The 24,026-nt window shown below is 38.9% G+C and overlaps 1 protein-coding gene across 1 annotated transcript in view; it reads right to left on the bottom strand.

Annotated features, from left to right (window-relative positions):
- Nucleotides 1–3,947: 3,947 nt before the first annotated feature.
- Nucleotides 3,948–24,026, bottom strand: part of LOC137904644 (netrin-G1-like) — a 35,348-nt gene continuing 15,269 nt past the window's right edge. Inside the window, exons 3-6 of the mRNA XM_068748846.1 lie at nt 11,643–11,815; nt 9,023–9,049; nt 7,906–7,950; nt 3,948–4,186 (exon numbers count right to left, since the gene is read on the bottom strand). Coding sequence (XP_068604947.1) covers nt 3,948–4,186; nt 7,906–7,950; nt 9,023–9,049; nt 11,643–11,815 — 484 coding nt within the window. The remainder of the gene's footprint in view (nt 4,187–7,905; nt 7,951–9,022; nt 9,050–11,642; nt 11,816–24,026) is intronic.

The following is a 24,026-nucleotide window of genomic DNA, read 5'->3' as shown; positions in this document are numbered from 1 at the left end:
CTCACCGCCGCTTCTTTCCATCAGGGAGTCTTTTCTTCATGGTGAGATTTAGTAATGAAGACTTCTTTGTCCCCTCATTTATTTACCCCTCTGCAGCATGGATGTCTTTGCTTTTATGTTCCTGTTGTTTGCATTGTCTCGAACTATATTTCTGCTTGTCTGTTTCTTTTCTTGTTGTTGTTTTTTGTTGCTGCTGTTCCTTTGGGGATTTTCTGTAACCACCACAACATGTGTCTCTCTTTTCTCAAATATGTGAAACAAAAGTCCTTGTATTATTCAATGCATTATCAACTCTGTTTTGTCGACATCACAGAAAAAGCAAGTTCCTGTTGATAAAATAAAAGAGTCATTAAAACAATGCTTAGGCAGGCTGGAAGTAATTGTGGATGGTACAGGTACTTTAACAAGCTGTCAATAACGGAACAGGTTTGCTCTCTGATGCAATGCAAAATCGCATATGGAGCTGTCCAGTGCTGATCCTGAAGGTAAGATTGATATTTTTTAATATAGTTATTTTGGCAGTGTTTTTGCTGTTTTTTCCAGCACTTGCCCACTGTTAATGTAGTATATAGGATTTTTATCTGTCTGTATTTTGTGCTTTTATTTTGTGGGACGTCAGCCAGTCCAAGCCTTAGTATTGTAGTTCAGTGTGTTTTTCAATTTTCCTGTACTTCTGTTTTTTGTACTCACGTTGCGCAGGATTTAGTAAAGTTGTTTTCTGAACTTTTATTGCTCGCATCTGTCTCTGCATTCTGGGGTCCATCAGATCAATCATTCCAGTTTGTGTCACCAAGATCTGCTCACATTTTCTATAAAAACGGTTTTATTTTATTCATTTACCATCAATTAAGTGTCGTAATTCATGTTGCATTTGCATTTTAACTACTTTTTTTTTTGGCAAACATTGAAGACACCAGGGCGCAGTGGTAGGGCTGTTGCCTCAGCAAGAAGGTCACAGGTTCAAATCCAACTTGGGGCTTTTCTGTGAGGAGTTTGCATGTCTACGTGGGTTCTCTCCAGGTTCTCTGGCTTCCTCCCACCACCAAAAACATGCAAATTAGGCAAATGGTTGACACTTAACTGTCCGTAGGTGTGACTGTGTGGATTCAGTTTGAACCGCTGCGGCTTAAAAACTGATTGCAAAGAGGCAAGTGGAAATCCTATGGATGAAGGAGAGTCAATGTGATTGTGTATCTGTGCATTATGTGAGCAGACCCCAGAAAGCAGAGAACAGAGACGGTGCGATAGTTGAATTTATCCTTTACTGAAATAAATTCAACACAAAAAACAACAACAACCTGGAGCTGCACACAGGATGAGGGGCGGCTGGAGCCCAACGTAATATATATAACAAAAATACACAGCCGAGAGAAAAACCAAAAAGCAAGCTCTACTAACAGGAGGCGACTGGCTGGTGCCGCAAAGAAAACGGAACACAAGATCCAGCCACACGTGACCAATCTAATCACAACAGACACAACAAAAAAACTAAACACAACCTGGCGAACGGACTGGCTGCGGTCGACACGGGCGAGACGGGAACAGAGACGGGAAGTGGGCTAGAGACGGACAGCATTACCAGACGAAAAACCAAACAATAATCCGACGGGGAACAGCAGGCGGAGCAGAGGTTATGGGGGCTGGTGGTGATTTGCCTCAATCCGTGTCAGGTGTGTCTGGGGTGACCGCAGCCAATCCGCACGCCGCAGGTCCTGGGTTGACAAGCAGAACAGGTGTGGGTGATAAGGCAATTAAACAGGCACAGCAACATGACCCTCACATGATGTGCTGTATGCATTAAAGCCCATACTATATGGTATACTTTTGCATGGGTGTATACTTCAGCATGCACCCACAGTTTCCATCTTGGGCTGCTGATTCTCAGTGGTAGAACAAATACTTACCAGAAGGTTGGTGGTTGACCTCCAGCCCCTACAGTCTGCATGTCAAAGTGCTCTAGATGGGCAAGATAATGAACTCTGAATTTGCTCCCAGTGGCTGTGGCACTGATGTGAGTGATTGTGTGAATGATTATTGTTCCTGATGAGCAGGTGACAGCATGGTACCTTCTGCATGAATGGCTGAATATTAACTTGTCATAAAGCAGCAGTCAGATGAGAAACACTTATTTAATGCTCTTGCAACAGATTTTTCACAGTTCATTCCTAGACTTGTATAATCTCTACCTGGAAGGTAGAGGTAATAACCCTTCCTAAATATCCATCCATTTGTTTGTGTGATTGTTGCAGAATATCTAAACCAGGGGTCACAGTCTCGCGGGCCCGCGGGCCATGTGCAGCCTGCACGACGATATGAAGGTTTAATGCTAATGCAGCTCGCAAGTTTATATTAGGTTTTTTATTTTTTATTCATTGAATTCTATCTCAAGGTCTTTAGAGTTTCAGCATTCTCCTCACCCTGCAGCTCCACGGCTCCCCGTAATAGCAAGGTATGTGTCAACACCTCTTCCCCGTTGCAAATAGCCTCCTCTAACTCCAAAGGTTTTGTATCCAAATAAAAGTCACTGTCAAAAAAGACATTCAGTACTCTTGTCATTGACAGTGTCATTTAATGAGAGGCACTTACAATAGGCGCCAACACAATTCGATGTTTTATGGCAATCTCTGGAGTAAAATTAATCTCTCAAGTGAAATTGGTGTCGCGCTCAATATATTACCCAGTGGGGTGCAACTTCATTTTTATTCATTGACCCACGTGAATTAAAACTAATTTCCTGAATGTGTCATTTCTTGGAGACTTCCACAGCAGGATGCATCGCCTTTCCTTCTTCCCATATGATTCAAGGATTAGATATGATTAAGTTGGAGTTGGACAACCGCTAACAGCTATGCCATTCATTGCCTCATTTAAAAAAAAAGGAATTACATAAAGTTGATGAGATTTTTACTTGAAATACTTTTGATTTTACTGTTTCCTGGGCCCAAAGATAGTTTAAAGCATGTTAGAGAATATTTTTTAAATATCATTGTCAGTCAGTGTTCCCTGCAGTGACTGACATTAAAAGGTTTGAAAAATCCTTTAAAATATTCCTTTAAAATGACATTAAGCTTTTGCAATTGGTTGTACGTATCTACAAACAATACACTCTACATGTCCGTCTGAAATGTCATATTATACTTAGTAAAATTACAACAGTTCAACAACAAGATAATGACATGTTTTTCTTTTACCTTTGGTGTATTGTGTGCAGGTTTGTCAATAAAATAAAGAGAATATGCCACACAAGCAAAAAAAAAAAACTAATATTACACAACCTTACACTCTCATAGTCCACATCTAAGATGGGCCTGCAGCAATAGAAAACAAGTAATACATCTTTTTTTTTGTTAAACGTGGTCATGAAAATATTTTTTTATACAAAAATTAAATACAATTATAGTATGTTACAACTTTTGTTCTTTTCCCCCCATACAGGTGAGCTGAAACATGACTACAAAGCCTCTGAAAATGAAAAAGCGAAGTACTTGATACATACTGGTCACAGGGCTTAATAATAACACATGTGCAGTATTTGGCAAAACTACAGACACCATTCAGCAAAGTAAAATTCACCAGCGTCAATAAAGCATATGGGGAGAATCGGTGGGAAATGGGCAAAGTGTGTGTGTGTGTGTGGGGGGGGGGGGGGGGGAGTAAGGAAGGAACGATGACATAATCACTGCGTGCACATTCCTCCGTGATGAACAGCAGTGACCTCATCAAGTCTTAAATCCAAGATTTATTCAGAATAACCGATCAGAATCTGTTGCACGAGTAATACTGTCGCTCACCACTGTGGCTCTGGAAATACAAAGTTGTTGCTGATATTGGATTTTTATAACATTGTTCAGACAACGTTTGTCTTTTTGTCCTTACAGTTGAGAGGTAAGTCTCAACGTATGCGCTCTTAGGGTTCTGTTTGGACGATGGGTAGTTGTCCAGGTTTCTCAGCAAAAGGAAATAATCAATAGTTGGAGCAATACAAGGTTGAGAGTGAGCTGTTGGCCAACGGGGGGATGATTGAAGGAGGCCTGCCCAGACAATTGGTCATCGCAATCCCCGGAGCCCTGGCAGTGAGTTCTCTCGCAGAGGACGCCTGTGAAGCCGGGTGGACAGTGGCATCGCTGATGGTGGTGGCACGTGCCGCCGTTCTGACAGCGCAGCATTGCATTGTCACACACCCGAGCTGCAACGACAAAGCAGAAGGGGCAGGAGCGACAGGAAGCAGTGACTAATAGATCACTCAGCGATAGGACAGCAGAGAACGTCCGCAGCCAAGTTCAGAGGGCACAAGCTGCCTCTTCTTGTCCTGTCTGCATCGATCTGTGTCCTTAGAGCACAGCTGACACATTAGGGTGGGCAAAACCAAGGACTTCTGTGTAGGAAAGTGTGCAAGAAGAAATTATGTCGTCAGATTCTGCATGAATATGATAATGCAGCTCACATCCTGTTTAAACCCTTCCCATGGCCGCTAATGAACACAGACAGATATTCTGTGGATTTATGGATATTTTTAGGGGCACCACAGGGATTTAATAATCCTCGCAAAACAAAAGAATAAACAAACCACAGCAATTATAGGGTGAAATTGGTGAATAAAGGATGCCAGTGTATTGTGACACAGGCCCTCTCAGGAAGGGAGACTGCAATTGTGCTGTCTACACGATGAAAATAATCAAAGCGAAAATGTGGAATGGATACCTGGCACATCTTACCATTTATACCTTTGACATGCAAATGGTTGATTCTCCAATTATTATTTTCATCTCTAACATGAAATAGATCAAAACATGAATATTTGAAAGACATAAAAAAAAAAGAATAACCAAATGGCGTAATGTCCAAGACTGTTCTGCTCTAGTGGACAAAAAAAAAGTGTTTTATTGATATCGATCTATTAGGAATACATTCATACTCATTATCAGAATAAAGAGATCACAACTCAATTACCACAGGAAGCCTTCAGGTGGAATCATGTTTGAAGTAGTATTTGCCGAGAGATTTCAGTATGATTGGATCTCTGTCTCTGCACAAATAGTAATCCCACTCTGTGATGTGGCTTTGACGTCACCCCAACAAATAATCACTGCACCTGTCAAAGGCCACTACATACTGTAATGTCCTCATTGCTTTTGTGACTGACAGTTACTGGATTTCAGTGATATCGTGTGCAAGTGTTTCAGGTTAGTCATGGCCCTCAGAAAGACTTTATATTACAGCGTCTGTGGGTCCAACGTTTCATGGATTTCGACAAAGACTGAAGTGATAGCATCATATGAGTAAATGTGACAGAACTTCCAATCAAAATGCTTACTTAGAGGAAATTACAGCAGGTCATGGCAGCATTGCAAAATGTTGTTTGCTTGTTATCCTTGATGCAAATCAAATTGTGATGAGTGACCTTTGATGAATTAATTTTATCACTCATTTCTTGTAACTGCTTATCCTGTGTTGGATCAAAAGCTGACTTTCGGGCTACATAGAAAGACAAAAACAAAACACTACACTACATTCATAGTAACACCTACGGCAAATTTAAGCCACCAGTTCCTCAACATGACATGCTTTTGGTGATGGGAGGAAGTCGGAGAACCCGTAAAGAACCCCCGCAGACATGGATAGAACATGTTAACTCCACTGTAAAATCCCACTGCCCCTGTCTGATTACATTTTTATTGTAGTCGAAACATTTAGTTATAACCTTCAAGACTAACCCCAACCCACACTGCCCCCCCCCCCCAAAAAAAAAACTATGGTCAAATATATTGCTCTGCCCTTCACTGCTTTTAAAAAAATAAATATATTATTTTCATTTTCCATTGTGAATTTATGTTTTGCTTTTTAGTTCTACTTTATTATTAGCCTTGTGTTACAAGCTGTCACTTTGTGAGTTAATAAAAAACATTTTTGCTAACTTTATTTTTGTCTACCCCACAATCTTTTCCACATTTGTGTCCCATTTATCAACTGCAAACTATCAAATCCAGTGAGAAATCAGCTTATCTATTTAATATAATTATTAAATATTACTTTACTAATATATATATTTTTCCAGAGAGACCCTGGAAAGAGGAGCTCCTTTACAGAAAGATAAATGTATTAATGCAATAAGCTATAGCTACATTTACATAATATGATAATTATACCCCTAGATGATGGAATAGTTTTTCTTTAATTACATTAAATCAATATCTTCTGCCATCCTGCCAGGATAAAACTTGATCTCAGCCTCTTATCATATTACCTAACATGAAGGCTTCCTCATTAGTCACCACTCTAGGCTGAAGTTCAATACAAATTACAGGCAGCGCAGTGAACGCTCGACAGCGCAGGGTTAAAATACTGCATGTATCTCAAGCACATGTTGTCTGTGTGAATGTTTGTCATGTTCGACCCGGACGACTAGAGAATGTCGTCCGGGTGTATGGTTCATTTTAGGAAACAGTATTTTTCTTGATTAATGTGAAGTTTAGGGTCCACACTAAACGTAAATGTAGAAACTATGAATCAGAGCATGGAGAGTTACATGCAGCATAAGTTGCTTGGAAAACTAGTTCAGTGTCTTCCTGGAGTCTCTGATGATTCTTATTAGCTGTCATGCTAACTGTTTATTGTTAATGCTAAGCTAAGTTAGGCACTAAAGCTGTCACGGCTGTGCCGCTCACCACACCCACTGCCCCGCCTCCACAGGCCCACTCGGCAATCAGTCGATCCCTGTCACCTGCTCCCGTCACCAGCTGCAGCGCATCATCAATCAGCCCCAGCCATTACATGACCCCAGTTCACCTCTCGCTAATAAATATATTTCCTGGGTTCTTTTTAAATACTGCTACTATTTATCCTAATAAATAAAAAAACATTTTAGTATATTCATTATCCGAATACACGCTAATTTACCATAAATGTTACAAAGACACTGTTATTGACAATATAAAATAAATGTTATTATTATTATTATTAATAAAATTATTATTAATTAATTTTGGTTGATTGGAAACTACTTTGACAAAAACAAAACTTTTCTCTCTCCAGCTCTAGAAATCGGAGACGTTTTTTATTTATTTATTATTGATTTTATATTACCATAAATTGTTGGTTTCATGACTGATAACAGTAAAACATTTAATGATGTCACATTTCTGTTTTATATTGTGTTTTGTTTTTTTTAGTAATATTTCAAAATTACCCAATATTAAAAATTATTGTCAACTGCGGACCTACATGAGACTTTTGCAAATGCTATATAATTTCCTTATTTATAATATGAATTATCCACGAAAGAAAATACCACCTCCTCTTTGGCTCTAGATTTTTCCCATAAAAACATGTACAAGTTGTGTAACTCTAGAGGAGAGAGAGTGACATGTCCTTCGTTGATTGTGAAAATCCTGAATGTCCTCTTTCAATATTTTCTTCTGTCTATCTGCAGTGCAGCTGCAGCCCACAACACAGAACATCTGGGCCTGAAGATTAGAGGGAGATAGCTGGAGATCAATCTACATACCCCCCCCCCCCCCCCCCCCCTCCCCCAGAGCATCTTCTATCCTTCTCTTTCCCTCCCCCTTTTTTCCCCATTTTATTTTGAACGTGGCAGAAGGGTCTTACCCCAAGAGACCATAATGGATGATCACGATTTAAAGGGTTAGGAGGCCGTGGGCTCTGTGATCATGAGGCATGTGGTCCATTCCCCAAAGTTTTCTCAAAACAAATGGTCTGTTTTGTATGACCCAGTATAAATGATGGAAGCAGGCGTTGGGAAAACAACTTCCTGCTTACTGTACCACTACATATATATACACTGTATATTACATTACCCTTTTAATTAAATAATGCCGATTAAAATGCAAGCAATGTATTCTTTGTATTATTAATGTCATGCTCAAATTACAAAGCCTATAAGCCTACCTTGGTTACGATTTGCAACACCAAGTGATGAAGCATTTGCTCGATCTGTGTAAAAATGGGAAAAGTTATATATTACACTGAGTTGCCATATAATGTACTCTGCTATGTGGCTAAATCACAGGGACAGCATGCAGATAGCGTTTTATCTTCTTCTTTCTTTTACAATAGTATGTTAGTTAGCAGGGGTCATTTTGTTTTTTCCATTAATAAATATACTAATGTAGAATTGTGTGCATGCAACTCAAATCAGTGGATCTTCTTTAAGATAAAGGGGTGTGAGAGCTGCATTTGTGAGCCAGGAGCCACCTTCGGGCATCACTATGTGTAAAGATGCATTGATGGGAGCTGGATTGTCAGAGAAAATGATTTTCCTTTCTCTGACTTGGAGAAAATGGCTGCATACTAAGAGCAAATATTAAAAATGTTGAGCCAAAGGCAATCTCCGCAGTGCCCTCTGATACTCAGTCAAACATGTACATGTACAATAAACAGCAAGTTCCTCATCATATCTGTTCTTATCAACAAATAATATAGTTAATGCTACCCATCATTTTGCAAACCATGCTGTACATTTATGCAGCATATATTGATTAAGGAATCCATTTTTTGTCTTCATTTTTGTTAAATAAAAAAAATTAAGTTTCATGAAAACATACTTTTTTATATATTTTAATTAATTTAATTTGATTTTAAATGCTGAATGGAAATACAAGTAAATAAGCCATTTGATTCCATTTTTTTCCCAGGGTTGAAAACATGAAACATGATTTGCAAAACTGAGTAGCTTGTCAAGTTTAAATGATTTGTAACAACTTCACAATTTTGAAACAAAACAAAGCTTTGTACAATTCAAGATTTTCAATGGGATGACAAAATCCCTGTTTCCTTGTGGTTCATTTTAAAGAATGTTCTATATACAATTATGAGTATTCAAATCATGCACAGGTTAATTTTCCTTCATAAAGGAATTAGTCTTCTACATTCATGCCTTTTCTGTTTTTCAACAGTGGGAAGAAATGGTGAACAATAATGTACAGCACCAACATGGCCACAAAGGAGGAGCACATCACCACCAGGGGAGAACAGCATGCCAGTTTGAAAAGCTTGATCAACTTACGCGCTGGCCCATGGTTACTGGGAATGCCTGTAGAAAGAGCAAAATACTTCTTCAGTTAAAATGTGACACGTGCAGTTTCCTTTCAATAATTCCTTTCAAAGCCTACCAACAATCCGAACAGTGTGCATTGATTACCAGCAGCCGAGGCTCTGCCCTCTGCAAAATCCAACACTCACTCAAATCTAATGATAATAACCGGTCTGCAGGCGCTGAAATGTCAGAATGAAAAGTCTTCAGTATCAAGGAGAGGCTTTTTAAATCAGAATTTAAATTTCTTCTTGAAATAAACAGATGTATTTTCTCAACTGCAATCAGAATTTCATATAGGGTAGTTTCTGCAATCCATGCAGGGTTTGTTATATTATCCTTGAAATGCTGGGTTAGAGTAGATAACATAATTTGTCAATGTGGAAATTAGAGGCTGTGGGTAGGAAAAGAAGAAGAAGAAAATATATTTACAAGCAACAGAACTGCTCTTGTGAATAAGCTGGAACTGATTTTTGGCACTCATTGCAACCTTAGTCTAAAACATACATATCAGTGGTGTCTTGTCCAAACATGTATCATAGTACTGCAATCAGCTTATCATATCATTAGAATAATTGCAATTTCTGATAATTTTCTTTCAGTTTTCCAACTTTATCTGTGATTACATCTCACTGAGATGTTCTTATTTTATGCACTCCATTCATCACTTTATTACTAGTTTGGAACTGTCACAACAACTGCTGGCAAGAGCACACAGCAATGCAGCAGGAAGAGAAGCTTCTGATTTCTAGTGTTCAAATGTTGCAGCCTGTGGCAAGCATTTTGCATCACATGAGCTTTCATTTGAGAATTTGAGCAGATTTTGTGCAACTTGTGTTTTAGCAAGACACAATGTGTTTAATTTCATGAGAAAAGATGGATTTGGAGATGGCCCCTTCCCGTTCCAACATGACCACACCAGTGCACAAAGCAAGAGCCATAAAGACAAGGATGAGTTTGGTGTGGAGGAACTTGGACAGACATGCACAGAGTCCTGACCTCAACCCGATGGAACACCTTTGGGATGAGTTAGAGCGGAGACTGCGAGCCAGACCTTCTCGTCCAACATCAGTGTGTGACCTCACAAATGCACTGCTGGAGGTATAGTCAAAAGTTCCCATAAAGAAAACGGGGGCAAATATCCATTTTTCAGGGGATTTGGAGCATTTAGCATTTTGTGTGTGTTTGTTTGTTGGACTTGTGACTTGAGTTATGGGAACATGTGGTATGCTTTCAGGAAACGTGTGTAGACAACTGTGGAACACTGTAATGGATAAAGCCATGTTACGGAACCTGTACTTATGAGAGATATAGGAATAATTTAAGACAAAAGTTTGTTCATTCAACACCTGGGGGGGCAATATTGTTGTCACCTCCATGTGCATCATTATTTCATTTATGCCGCTGCCAAATAAGGGCTAATATTGCCTTTGATATGGCTAAACCTCGGTTTCATCGGTTCAGTGCAGATGTGACCGAGTGTTGAATTTTTTAATAACAAACTGTCAATCTGGCAGTGAGCGCCACAGTGCAGGGAACAAAACAAAAAAGAGTCTTGAGTGTAAATCCAGCAATATCTCCTTAGAGCTCCTATAAATAAAATAGCCTACTACTTGCAAAAATATTGCATGGGCATCATGCATGCATGCACACACACACACACATACATTGCATGTATTCAAACATTCACAACCAATTTGTTAGATGTCTCTTGTGATAATGTAGTTCATGTCATCATTACCAACATAGATCAAGGATGATCAAGAACAAAAATAACTGTTGCTGCACAAATCAGTGGATTAACAGTAATGCCATCATCGGTATATATAATTTAATCTCAGCACAGAGTCTGAGAAACCAGACATTCAAACTGCGCATCTGAGAACTTTTCTGTTGGTCCAAGCAGACTGCTGCCACGGGTGTTCCTGACTGTAAGGCTGAATCAGCGTGAAGGGAGCACCAGATCTTCCACCATCTGGCTTTGCCTGGCCGTCCACCACCGCATCCCTGAGAGGCTGTATTAGATTTATTGAGCCAATGAGCCCAATGCCTCAGGCATGGAATTTGATAAATGTGACTCAACTCTCATCCAAGATTATAATGAGGATAATGCACTTTCTGCCTCAGACGTATAACAACAACAGGCAGAAAACGTATCCAGAGATGGTGCACATGTTGGATCGAGGTGGAGTTGCAAAATTCACTGTCGTGGCATGACATTAATGAAAGGCAATTGTTCAAGGAAAATCTTTTTTACGACGGCCTTGCAAATTACTATCATGAAAGAAAATAAATAAATAAAAAAGGTAACTTAAATAGATAAATTACTCTGTGTGGCTAATCTCACAGTTTACATCAGTACAGTTAGTAAACCGCCTGTGTTGTGGAAATTAACACAGTCATGTTTTAAGAGATTCTAAGAACGGAATGGTGTTCAATTGTTTATACTGTATGCTTATTTATTTCCATGTTAAATCCTATTAAAGGTAGGACTTTGAGAACTGGGATCAGATTCCAGTGTCTCTTCTTGCCAACTGGAAATGGGGAGGTTTGCTTCAGCACCTAATCTATACTAATACACACTGATACTTACAAATATTTGCTGTTCCTTTGGGTATGGGAAGGTAGGAGCCCACACTCCAGGCTCTTCCATGGTAGTGCTTCTTGCAGCGGCTGCAGTCTGACCCTGTGGCGTTGTGTTCACATTCACAGCCCAGCTTTCCCTTGTCAAACACACAGCTGTTGGCATGCAAGTTGCACTTGCACCTGAGACAGAAAGATAACAAAAATGAATAAATAAATAAATATAAACAGACATGTGAATCGGCATCGCACTGCACCCAGTGACACAGCACCCTTTGGAGTGGGTACACCAAGTCTGCCCCTTGCTCCTGCATTTATTTTCCCTTTTCAAAGATTTTTGACAGCAATAAATTGAAATCCTGCTGGGTTATCTGGCTTAGGCTGTGCCTTCAGAAAGCTTCATTATTGTCTTCTTTATAAAAAGAAAGAAACAAACAAAAAGGTTATTATTTGTTTTAACCCCTGCAGAGGCAGTAGTGATGCAAATTAGTTCACCTTTGCTACTATGAGAGACAAATGGAGATTTTTTTTAAATTGAGGACAAATCAGGGATCTAGAGAGAGAGAGAGAGATAGAGAGAGAGAGATAAATGATTCTTGCTCTTCTGTTAGTTATGCTGGTATGTGGTGAGGGAGATTTCAGGCAGAAAACCCTCCTGACCAATAGAGCTGGTTCGTTAGACCGAACTGTTGCAGCGTTGACAGATGCTGCTGACAGGAAAGGAAAGACAGTTTGACGGCTTTCAACGCTCAACCAATTCTGACCACATGGAGGAATCCCAGATGTCTGTAAATGGAACGAAGTCAGTTGCGGTTTGAGTCTCTCTTGTGCTTTCAGAACAAGCAGGAATGAACAGAAAGTAAATTGCATGTTCTCAGAATATAACCTTGTTCATTTAAGATAGGGTTCTCTTTGCCCACAGAGGAGTGTTAGATATTTGAGTTATGCATGCACGCTCACAATACACAGGTTGCACAAACACTCTTAGTTTCTTTATCTCTACATACTCTGAGGTAATCACAGACATAGATGAATCACATATAAAGTATCACACATTGTAACTGATACACGATGGGAATAAGTTAGGGCCCTAACGGCCCATCCCAGGAGGAGGGTGTAAGCACCCCCTGGGAGGAGGGTGTTTTCATGCCCACTATAAAGATCACTGCCGTAGAACATTCGGGACTCTTCTACAGAGTCCCGCTTCTGCGTCTGTAGGAGAGTCCAGCGCTGTATTTCCTTACCAGCTTTGTACTTACTGAATACCTTCAGTAAACTTGATTCGTTTTATAATCCTGACTCATTATTGAATAAACACCTCCAACACGAGATATAATAAAAGAACCGGGGAAAAAGGAGAAACCTAACAGCAGCAATCTGCCAGAAACACAACGGGCTTTGTTTGTTGTTTGCATTGAGAAATGACAGTTTCATATACTGTACAACATGTATTCCAAAGATAAAGTGCTCTATTTTATTTTAATCCAAAGAGGGTAAAAGATTACAATAAATCACATCAGCTTCTTGAGATCATGGGTTGACACAGAACAGTTGGGGGCAGGGGAAATCAACGAGTGGATCTGACACACAAGCCGTCTCCCGGGGTTCGGGCGGCTCACGGTTTCATATCATGACCGTTTGTTTTTACAGAGTGCTTCCGAGGGAAGATTTCTCCTATTGGAGTGGAAGGAGTTTTAGATCTCTTGTCAATAATCGCTGGTGAACATGAGACAGAGAAATGACAGCTGTAGCCAGAATCTCATCCATTCTAATTGACTTCCTGGCCTTGCTGGGACAGCTGACATAAATGATTGATAACGGTCGGGAAACAAGGGAAACTGTAGCCTGTTCTTTATGGCTATAGCATCATATACAACCAATATTAATAACTGGTATAAACATATGGCTGCATTAACAAAAAGTACTTTCATTCATTCATGATTCACATATTTTTAGATGAATTCAAGATTTAATGTGGGCCTAAATGCTCTGTAAAGGTGTTAAATAAATAAATAAATACACTTGAGTGGCTGTTTTACACCCAATAATGTCAGGTCAGGTCATTTTTCAGTAGTGTTCCAGGAAGGGGCCTCAGATGTTGCTCCCATAATACAAAATGTTAATCAGCCAACTGTGTCTCATCATGAAACAGTTATGAAGATCAACCCTCACACACAGGAGCTGAGTTAGATTCTTGTGTGTGTGTGTGTGTGCAAATTGAATGTTTGTAATACTTTAATGATTTTTGATGCCCGATTTTGAACAGGGTGTTTAACAAAGCAAAACACAGAGGGATACGGCATACACAAAAAATGCCACTATAAAAGTGAGAAAAGCAAACAAAGGAAAGAGGCTCTTCAGAGAGGTGGCAGAAACATGCATTTATTCTACCTGCAAAGAGATCTACCTGTCATCATTACGCTTAAGACACACACGAACAAAACTTGGCAACAGAATCCCAGGCAGGGCATGTGAGTGTTCCCCTGTTACAGTGGATTCATGAAAAACCACAAGAAGACCTGGGGAAACAGAATGCATGGATGCTGTCTCTGAAACACACCTAGATGGAAAATAAAATATTAAAACCCCTTTAGCCACAAGAAGAGCGGAATTATTAGTACAGGATGTGCAGCCACAGATTGATGCTGCTGTTCAGAGGGCACCTTGCATGGTCAATACATTAACTGACATTAGTAGGAAAGGAAAGGAAAGATGCGAGGACATCCTTGGTGTCACAGCACAATGCAAACAAGAGCAGAAGATATATCTGCCTTAAAAGACTGCTATCACAGAGGAATCAACCTGAAGACCTGATCACCCCTGATCCATGGTAGCAGAGGAAAAAGCAACAGTGCCTTGAAACCAGACTCATCACTGTATTGTCCATCAGGCGACTCCTCATCTCATCAGCTTTGGCTCCATAATTCAGATTACAGATAATTGACCTTTACGTATGCTATGGAAACAAATGGCACATTGAGAGTGTGTGGAGCTTTTGACCACCTTCTTTTTGGCAGGACTGCAGTATATATCCCCAGGATTTATGTTCGGCTCCACATAATTGAACGTCTGAATATGAGATGTGTTGCATTTTAATTTTTTTATATGTATTAAATAGATAATAATTTTCCCATAAAGGGCTAATTAAGCCCAGTTTAGCTTTAAACAGCATTTTGTTTAGCTGTCATTTGAACTTGTCTTGTTTTCATGGACTCATTTAATAAAATGGACTCTGTTTAATAAAATGTAAAATAAACTGTTTTCTTCAGCCTTGAAGAAGGTTAATCCTTTTCTTGTTATAGGTGAGGTGACGTTCTGGACATTTGGACATTTTTATTGAATATTTCGGATCTATCTATCATTGTGATGTGAGGAGGTGTTGGTAAAAAAAAAAAGTCATGAGTGACACCAGCATCATTTGTTTTCAATGACACACAGGTACACCAGATTTAAGCGCCATTATCTGTAACATTATTTCCAGCTGAGTTGAAAATAGCTTTTCAGGTCTTTAGAAACAAAGGATGATTTTCCTTATACATTCTCTATGAATCTTAATATCCACAATAGAGTCGACTGAACACCAGCCCACATTCATAGCAGCTATGTGTGAGAGCATCTTACTACCATTCCCAATAGTCTCTGCTCCATAAAATTAATGACTGGGTGCAGCTCTTCTGCCATGCAGACAGCAGCAGCTCTCTGAAGAAAAGAGCAATGCGATTTGACCTTCCACTTAATTAAAAACCAGCAACAATGTGGATCACAGGGCCCAGCAGGTGCAGGTAGACTGCTGATGGAGGATGTGGCTTCCAGAGACCTCTGGGGTGTGATGCTTTTGCTTTCAGCCTTGCAATATTGAAATCAGAGGCCTTTTCTTTCTTTTGTTTGGGTCTCGAGAGGGAAGAGATTGGCTGCATGTTCAGTTCTATGACCCTGAATCATTACAAAGACACGTATCATTGAGTTTTAATGACTTTTCATGTACAGTACAACCCAGTAATAATTGGTATTATCCATTAACCAAACAAGTCACCAATGAGACACTTGAGCTCAACAAGTATCTCTAGCTTTCCCATTGATTGCAAGCGAGAGGTAACAATGCTCTTAGAGATGATGAAATAATGCTGCTCTTGGTTGACTTGTATGACTGTTACTGGTCATATAACCCGCATGCCTGTGTGTGTGTTTGCAGGAATTGGTTTTTTTGGACCCCGAATGGGGTAATTCTTTCTTGGATAATTTTGATTTTCTGTTTTGTTATTGGTGTCTGAGATTCCAGCTTCTCATCTCTTAATTAAGCAGCAATGAGAATGTAAAAAAATACATAATAATAATAATAATAATAATTTTGGCTACTTCTTGAATATACCAAGATATTACTATTATAGCAATGAAAATAAAGAAAATGTGTGCTTTGCAATATAAATAGAGTAATACATTTGCATTCAAAGGCAGCCTTGGGGCAGAATCTAATCAATAATCTTGTAAATGACCTGCTTGGTTCTAAATTACCCTTTTAATCCTTATACCAGTATTAAAGAAATATATAACTAATTAGAAAAGCACTCGGAGAGCACAATCCTATACAAAGCAGCTCATTCCTCTCATATTTGGAGCACCGTCCACATGGAGATCTGGATCATCTAAAGGTTATAAATTGTTCTTGGTATCTTTATACACCAACCATGAAAAGTAAAAGTGAATCAGAGTTGATTTTTTTATTTATTTATTTTTTACAGATTTTTTAATCAGTAAATGGAGTTTTCAATGTTAAAAATCAATATTTCTTCCTGACCTCATTCTAAATCAGATCCAGAAGACATTTTGCATGATAGTGTGTATCGGACCCCTTTATGACTGTGATTTTTGGTGAGTGAATTGAATGCCAATTTTACAAGATATGATTTTTTTTATAAAGCCTCCACTACCGATAAGTAAATGGGAAAATCCAGATTTTTTTGTATCCAGACGGGTATCCGAATTGCTCTGAAAATGTAATGGGAAGTTTGACCAAGACCAAACTTCTTCTTCACTCTGAGTGTTGCTTCACCGTCGTTTATCTTGGTTACTGTGGTAACAGGCTCTGCATGTCTAACACAACTCGTCTTTTCATGACAGCTTCCAGCATTTCTCATTCCAGACAAGAGATGAGCAAAGAACTCATTAAACAACAACCTCAAAGTGAAGTAGCCTGAGCTGACAGGGAACCTTTATTTCCTTTTTTCCTGCAGTTCCAAGACAGTTACAGTCTATCAAGATTAATAAGATTACATGCACTGCTTTCATACAGTTTTGCCTCAGATGCCTTTAAACAATAATGTTCCTGGTCTTTGCAAAAATAGAATCAACTTTGTCCCAATAAAACACGAGTACAATGAACTCATTGTTAAGTACAGTAGACAATGATGGCAATATTAAATACTTTTTTTGCAAATGTATTGAAAGTCATGATAAAATGAGATACATTGACCGTGATTATTATTTACTGAATTGCCCCTTGGGATAAATAAAGTTGTCTGAATCTGAATCTGATTATTTGTGTGTTGTCCAAATTACGCTTCACTCTCGGTTAAGTTTGGCTAGCATGCCCTTCTCATGTGCATTTATCAAAATAAATGTAAATGCTGAGATTGCTTTTAGTCTGCAAATCACCACAGCAGTGCTTATACGAGGGGGAAATGTGCATCCTGTTTTATGTACTTTAAGACCTGGCATTATTTGTTACTTCAAATGTCACCATAGTTTTAACTGATGATGCTCATTAAGAGAACCTCTCCCCCACACACACACGACCACCAATGTGTCTCTTTCAAGTTTTTCTCTGTGAATCTGGATCCTCTTTCTCTCTGTGACAGTAATGATGAAGTGACTATTTACATAATTTATACCCTTATAAATTATGTGGCTCACAGATGAGATGTCTGTCAGCTTGTTACTTGGTCATACAGGGGGTCGTCGACTTACGACCCATGTGACTCCCGATTGTTCGACTTTACAACCGCACCCGTCTGTCGTTGTTGTTGTTTTTTGTCTGTTTATGAGGTGTTTTTACAATTTACGGGAAAGCGAGCAAATTGAGTGTGAGACAGTTTCTGCGGCCTCACCCATGATGTCTACTGAGAGGAAAGTGTCTCTTTCTACTCTGATATGTTCCGTATCATGACGCAGCATAATAATCTTACATTACATCGCACATAACATCATACAGGAAAATAATGACTTTTCTGTTTTATGTTAATTCACGTGAGAAGAAGGAAAATGTTTTAAATGTGAACTTTAAAACAAAAAAAAATAAAGGTCAGGAAGTTGGTCCTGTTTCTATTGATGTCATTAGTTTCTAACGATCGTTGGCTTGGACCAGATTAGGTTACGTTTCACATTCACAACTACATGATACCTTAATCTGACCTAGTTTGAACAGATTAGGTTTTTTTTAGACAGAAAAAATCTTACGATTTGTGTTAAATTAAGGCAAAAATCAGAGATAAGTCACTTTAGTGGTATTTGAATGTGGCCTTAGTTTCCTTTCCTTGCTAGAAATACAATATAATACAGAATACTTTATTAATCCCAGAGGGAAATTAAATCGTTATATATCCATGGTTTGATGTCAGTTTTAGTTTGCTTTTCATAAATCTTGTCATAATATATTTATCACATCATAAATATAATCATTAATAACACAAATTTTACAGTCATAATGCTTTTAATTAGGCTATTTCTACATCTAGACTGTTGTCGAGTTGCGTCTTTACAACAGGCTATGTCGCGATGAAATTAAGGTTGTTTTTGCTCTGCTCTGTAGCCAATGCTGTCATTCTTCAGGGTGTAATGTAATACATCCCAATAAAATTGTTTATATCCCCCATTGAAACATAAAGTAGCCCCTTCAGGGCCTCCCAAATTGTCTGTGAAATATTAGAAATGGATTCCAAGTTAATTCTCCCTGCTTCAATCTTCTTCTGAGGTGAAATGAATTTGAATTTGCAAGGCTTGGGCCACTGCCAATGAGAGACTGATTTGTTTCAATGACAGGCCCTATTGTGGAAGTTGTGGATTGATGTAGGGATACTTTATGGTAATGTATGCCCCACCTCCTCCATCATTGTGGAGGGCCACCTCATTCCTGTGATGTAAACCTCTGAGACAAGAAAGGAGCAACTGTGGAAACGGCAATGGGATCGACATATTAATATGGAAATTAAAGGCTTTTACAGTGTGTGTGTGTGTGTGTGTGTATACATTTCGAAGTACAAAACCATGCATGTGTTGTTTACTGCATGCACTCGTCTATTGCAGAATGAATGATGGATGCAGAAATAAATTATATTTTCAGAAAAGCAGCAATACTTTAATGTAATGAGGAAAAAGACACACACACACACACATACACACACACACAGTTTGTGACACCACAACAGACAAGTTCAGTAGAATGCTGGGATATTTTGTGCAATCCTTGTGATTTTTCTAAATCTCAATACGCACCTACATGCAGGGACACTTGCATCTCATAACATTTTACATGCCATTGTGTAAAATGCACAGTCCTTCCATGTGAGTGAGTCTTTTGCGGCTCTTTCTGTGCTTTGTTACTCAGCGTTGCTGCATTTATTCATTAACATCTCCGTGAAATAGAGGGTCATATATTGCAAGTGTAAAAGCATAACAAAAAGAACATGTCGGCACTTTACTCGTGGTTGTTGTCCCTCCAGAGACAGTTTATGTTGATGCACTCTCTCACCATAGATTATTCACGAAGAAAGCCTCAGCCTCAATGAGTACTAATTAAATGCGGGAGACTGGGACATGACTGGCAGAAAACATCCCAGCATGTGACAGACACCTGGTGGAAGATAAGTGAGCAGGTGTTGGAAGAGATTGGGGTGTAACCTCACAGCGGTGGCGCCGTAACGCTGAGGGTCGCATGAACTTACTCTGCAACATGACTTTCAAACTCTCCCAAGTCAGCAACGGATTCCGAGGCCAAGGATTTGTAGGACTGGAAGTGTGTGTTTGTGTTTATGCAGTCTGTCCAGTTTATGGGAGGTCCAATGTGGCAGAGGAGCCTTTCTCAGGAACAATGAGGAGGATTCCAGCCCAGTACCAAAAATGATCTTGCATTTCATTCAAAAGGTTTTAGATGGTTTGTACTACTTTGAGCCTTATAAATTGATCTCTCCAGGGTTGGAACCCACACCTATTTTTCTTTAAAGGTGCCATATTATACCCTTTTGTCCACAAGTTAATGCAGTTCCAAAACACTTCATATGAAATATCTGTGCCAGTCTTTGGTCAAAATAGCCAGTGTAACTGCTGTATAGCTGAGAGAAAAAATATAACAAGGTTAATGTTGTCATGCTGTATGAAGTGTTTTTATATTATATGGAATAAAGGTGACGTATTTAAGCAAACCTTTAACCATAAGCACTATGTCAAAATCTCAAAATGTGACATCACTAACATGACACTAACCCAGCAAATGTCCCTGCTGAGGATTCTACTCAATCAAAGATGTGTAAATAGCTTAAAAAAAATGTCCAAATAACTCATGGCATGCATGATGATGTGAATAGTTCACAAAAGACACCCCAATAGTTCATAGAAGGCAATGTAAATGATCATTATTGCAGTTGTGGGAAAACAGAAAGTCACAAATACATCATATCTTATTTATATTAAGTAAAAAAAAAACCTGTGTTAGAGTTATAGTATGTGAATATAAATGTTCAACTACATTCTCAATCTCTATATTTGTTTGGATATGAAAAAGAAAAGAAAAGGAGAAAAGACTGAAAAAAAGAGAGGATGACATCAGGGAAATGAGCGAAATAGCACATTAGCACTTATGGATTAACTGCCTCACTTTCCCAGGCCCTGCTTTAGAGCCGCAGACGTGCACATCTGACCGTGCAGCCAGCCGATAGCGCTCATGTCTTAATTAACGAGCAGGCATCTGATCAATAAGTGTGGAACAATGGCGAGAGAGAGAGAGAGAGAGAGAGAGAGAGAGAGAGGCTTTATGGTTCAAGGATTATGTTTCTGTTGATGTGGAATAACGTTAGAAATCAATAGCATGACCCCGTCACACTGGCTCAGGAGAGGCAAAACAAACTCTTTCTACCTTTATCTTTGGTCTTGTCTCCTTACTTAACACCGTCGTATCGGATCAGTGCACATGGTGACCCGTCTCAGCGTCGAGTGCAATGTCCAACTGAGCTTTACAGAGCCAGCTTTATAACACAAGACTTAGACGATTAAAGATATCTACCCTCTTTTTACCTTCAAGTACGGCACTTGAAGTATCTATTTATGAGCCTTTACTTAATGTCTTTTATGTGTTGGTGTGTTGCCTCAAGTGTGGAGAGTATTCACACCTGACTCATTTGGATTTCAAAATCAGAAAATATGATTCTCTTAGCATATGTGAACCTGGCGGTCCCACTCAAGTGTGAAAACAGCCAGCATGCCTGGACGGCCATAAAGGGGTGGTCTCAGCTCGTTTCACACACTAATCCCTGGAGCAGATTGTTTGTGGTGTGAAGGGAAATGGACCAAGCACAGAAGGTGTGTGATATTTCCATCTACCGAGTGCGCAAGCTTTTAGAGAACAATTTTATAACTGATGTGTGTGTGAAATGTATGTATTTATTCAAAAATATACATTAATGCATACATTTATAACACAACGTGCCTGTAAACACAGATTGTGGTCCAAATTTTTTTTGCTGTGATTGTATCATACTCTATTTTTTGAAGCTTTTTTCTGTAGTTATTTTTAGATTGACAATTTTACAAAAATAGATGCAATAGGCATTTTTTCTTTTTGCACTATAAGAAAGAAAGCCTAAAACTCAGGACATATTGGTGGTTTAAGTTGTTTTGTTAGTTTGTCCTGTAGATCGTTATTTTATCAACTACCTCAAACCTTGTGATTTCCTTTTATTTGTAAAAGCAAAATACTGCTGTGCACTTTATTTTTGGTGAGAGGCTCAAAACAGGTCTGCACTCTGCAGGGTAACCTGTTACGCAAGTTTGACACACAATTAAACCTGTCAGCTGAGCCAGACATGGTCGAACAGTTCGTTAGACTTCAGACATGCCTTAAGTACATTAACTCCTGGATGACCAAGAACTTCCTGTTATTAAATCTAAATAAAACTGAGGTACTGGTTCTTGGGCCAAAACATCTCAGAAATGTTTGTTCTAGTGTTCTAGTGTTGTCCACCAGCACGACTGCCAATAATCTTGGGGTTATCTTTGATCAGGACCTGCCCTTTCAGTCCCAGATATTTCAAGTATCGGTATCGGCCACAATTTGGTATCGGCAGGTACGGGCTTCTAAAGTTTTGTGATCGGCCAGAAAATTGGAATCGGTGCACCCTTCATTAATAGTTTTGAGGCCTTCAGTGAGTGTGTGTGTGTGTGTGTGTGGTCATCATGCTGATTTGACTTTGCTAAGGCATGCCTGTATACAGGCATTCCATTCAGAGCTCAAATATTCACGAACATATCCACAGGTGACCTAACACTTGTTTATCTGCCTTTGTGGGGTATTCTAGGAATCCTCTAACAGGATGGCATTTGGTTGGTAAGCATTCCACAGCTTATAGCCAGAAGGCTGGTGGGGACTATAATCAGTCTCTCCCAATCCAACCCCATCACCTTCTTTCAGGTGAGTTACTGATCCACCTCTGGACAGAAGCGCTGTTTATTTTATATTCTTTCTCACTGAAAATTTTGAGTAGAAAATTGAATTTCATGCCAAGGGGTAGGACGGGAAATTGTGAAAAATAGCTTATTTCCCCTAGCCGACCTTTCACTACATTTTGTAATGAATGGCAAAATAAGACATCTGTTGGAGATGCTATTCTGTGCTTGCTACCAGCCTTTCCATTTAGAACTCATCAATTCATATTTTACAAAAGATGGGGAGAGTGATTCTGACTGCAGAAAATGCATATCTCTGATAGGACTGGAATGGCTTGGCAAATTCCAATATTAAGAAGCATGATCAAAGATGACAAACGTGTGTTGACAGATCACAGAGAACGGCTTGTTCAGATTTTGCAAGACTCTATATTAAACCATGATCCTCCACAGCATTAAACAGGGCAACCTGACAGTTCTGTATGTATCCACACTGACATATCTCTCATGGTAAACATTTAATCAGCTGCAAATGCTCTTAATTACAAGATTAGTCTCATACCAATTTACCAGCGTGCTAATGATTCTTATCTGTATTGAAGTTGACTGCTTTCTAATTAGGGACTAACTGTTTCAATCCACCAAAGGCACATTTATTGGGTCATTACCAACCTAGTTATCCACATATAAACCAACTGCAGCAAGCAGCCGAGGTCCCGTTTGGAAACCAGCTGCAGAGGCTTTATGACAGGCATGTGGGCAGTTTCCACACATCATTAAACAATAATGTTTCTGTACTTTAAACATCACAGAGGCTTTCTGATGACTCACTGATGATATTATTGTATATAATAGTATAATGACAAGCACGTTAATGACATATGCATGGATAGTAATAAGAATTGCCTTTTATATTGAACATATATATTATATGAAATTTGATTTTGAAAATTAAGATTGTATACATTGTGACCCATTAGATTTTTATAGTGGAATCTTTATGGATCCTGCATTGTCTGCTTCTGCTTTTATGTTGCTGTGTTGAGGATGCTTCTGCCCATCAGCTCTGACATGCAGCCCTAAGCCAATAATAGTCTGCAATGGAAACTGGAAAGGTAAGTTGCTACATCACTCTGCTGTTTCTATTACCTCTGCTCTGTCTGTCATGGATGAATAAAGACCTGCAGGCCTGAATGACTTAAACTTAGCCATTTGGGACTTTATTCCAAGGATGTGTATAGGTATGGGCATGAAAATGTAATTACTTAAATTGTAAAAAAAATAACTTATTTTGTCACTACTTTGTCTTCTTTCATACGTTCTTTTTTCATTTTGAGCCAGAGCAGAGCATTTAAATCCTCTTAAAGGATGTATCTGCCATTAAATTCTCATATTCTTCAACATGTATTGGGTAAGAAATATTTTTTCAGTGAAAAACAATTATACACTGGCTGCCAATAAACAACAGACTTATTTAATTATTATAGACTTATTGTTACTTTATTACATGCTTATTTTATCAACTTATTTTACATACACGCGCGCAGAAGTGTGTGTATGTGAAATAAGTCGAGGCTGACAATTTATTGTTCTTCATTCAGACTAACTTTAGGAACATAATTTCAGGCTGAGTTTAACTTATTATAGGGCATCTAAAACAACTAAAGGCCTTTAAACACCAGAAGGCAAATTGTGCTTGACTGAAGATGGGAAGAGATGCAAACTAAACAAACCCTTAATAAAG

This window comes from Brachionichthys hirsutus, chromosome 15 (genome assembly GCF_040956055.1).
Source record: "Brachionichthys hirsutus isolate HB-005 chromosome 15, CSIRO-AGI_Bhir_v1, whole genome shotgun sequence".
NCBI classification, from domain to species: Eukaryota; Metazoa; Chordata; class Actinopteri; order Lophiiformes; family Brachionichthyidae; genus Brachionichthys; species Brachionichthys hirsutus.
Note: the sequence above shows the minus strand (reverse complement) of the source record. Positions and strands in the feature narration are given on the sequence as shown.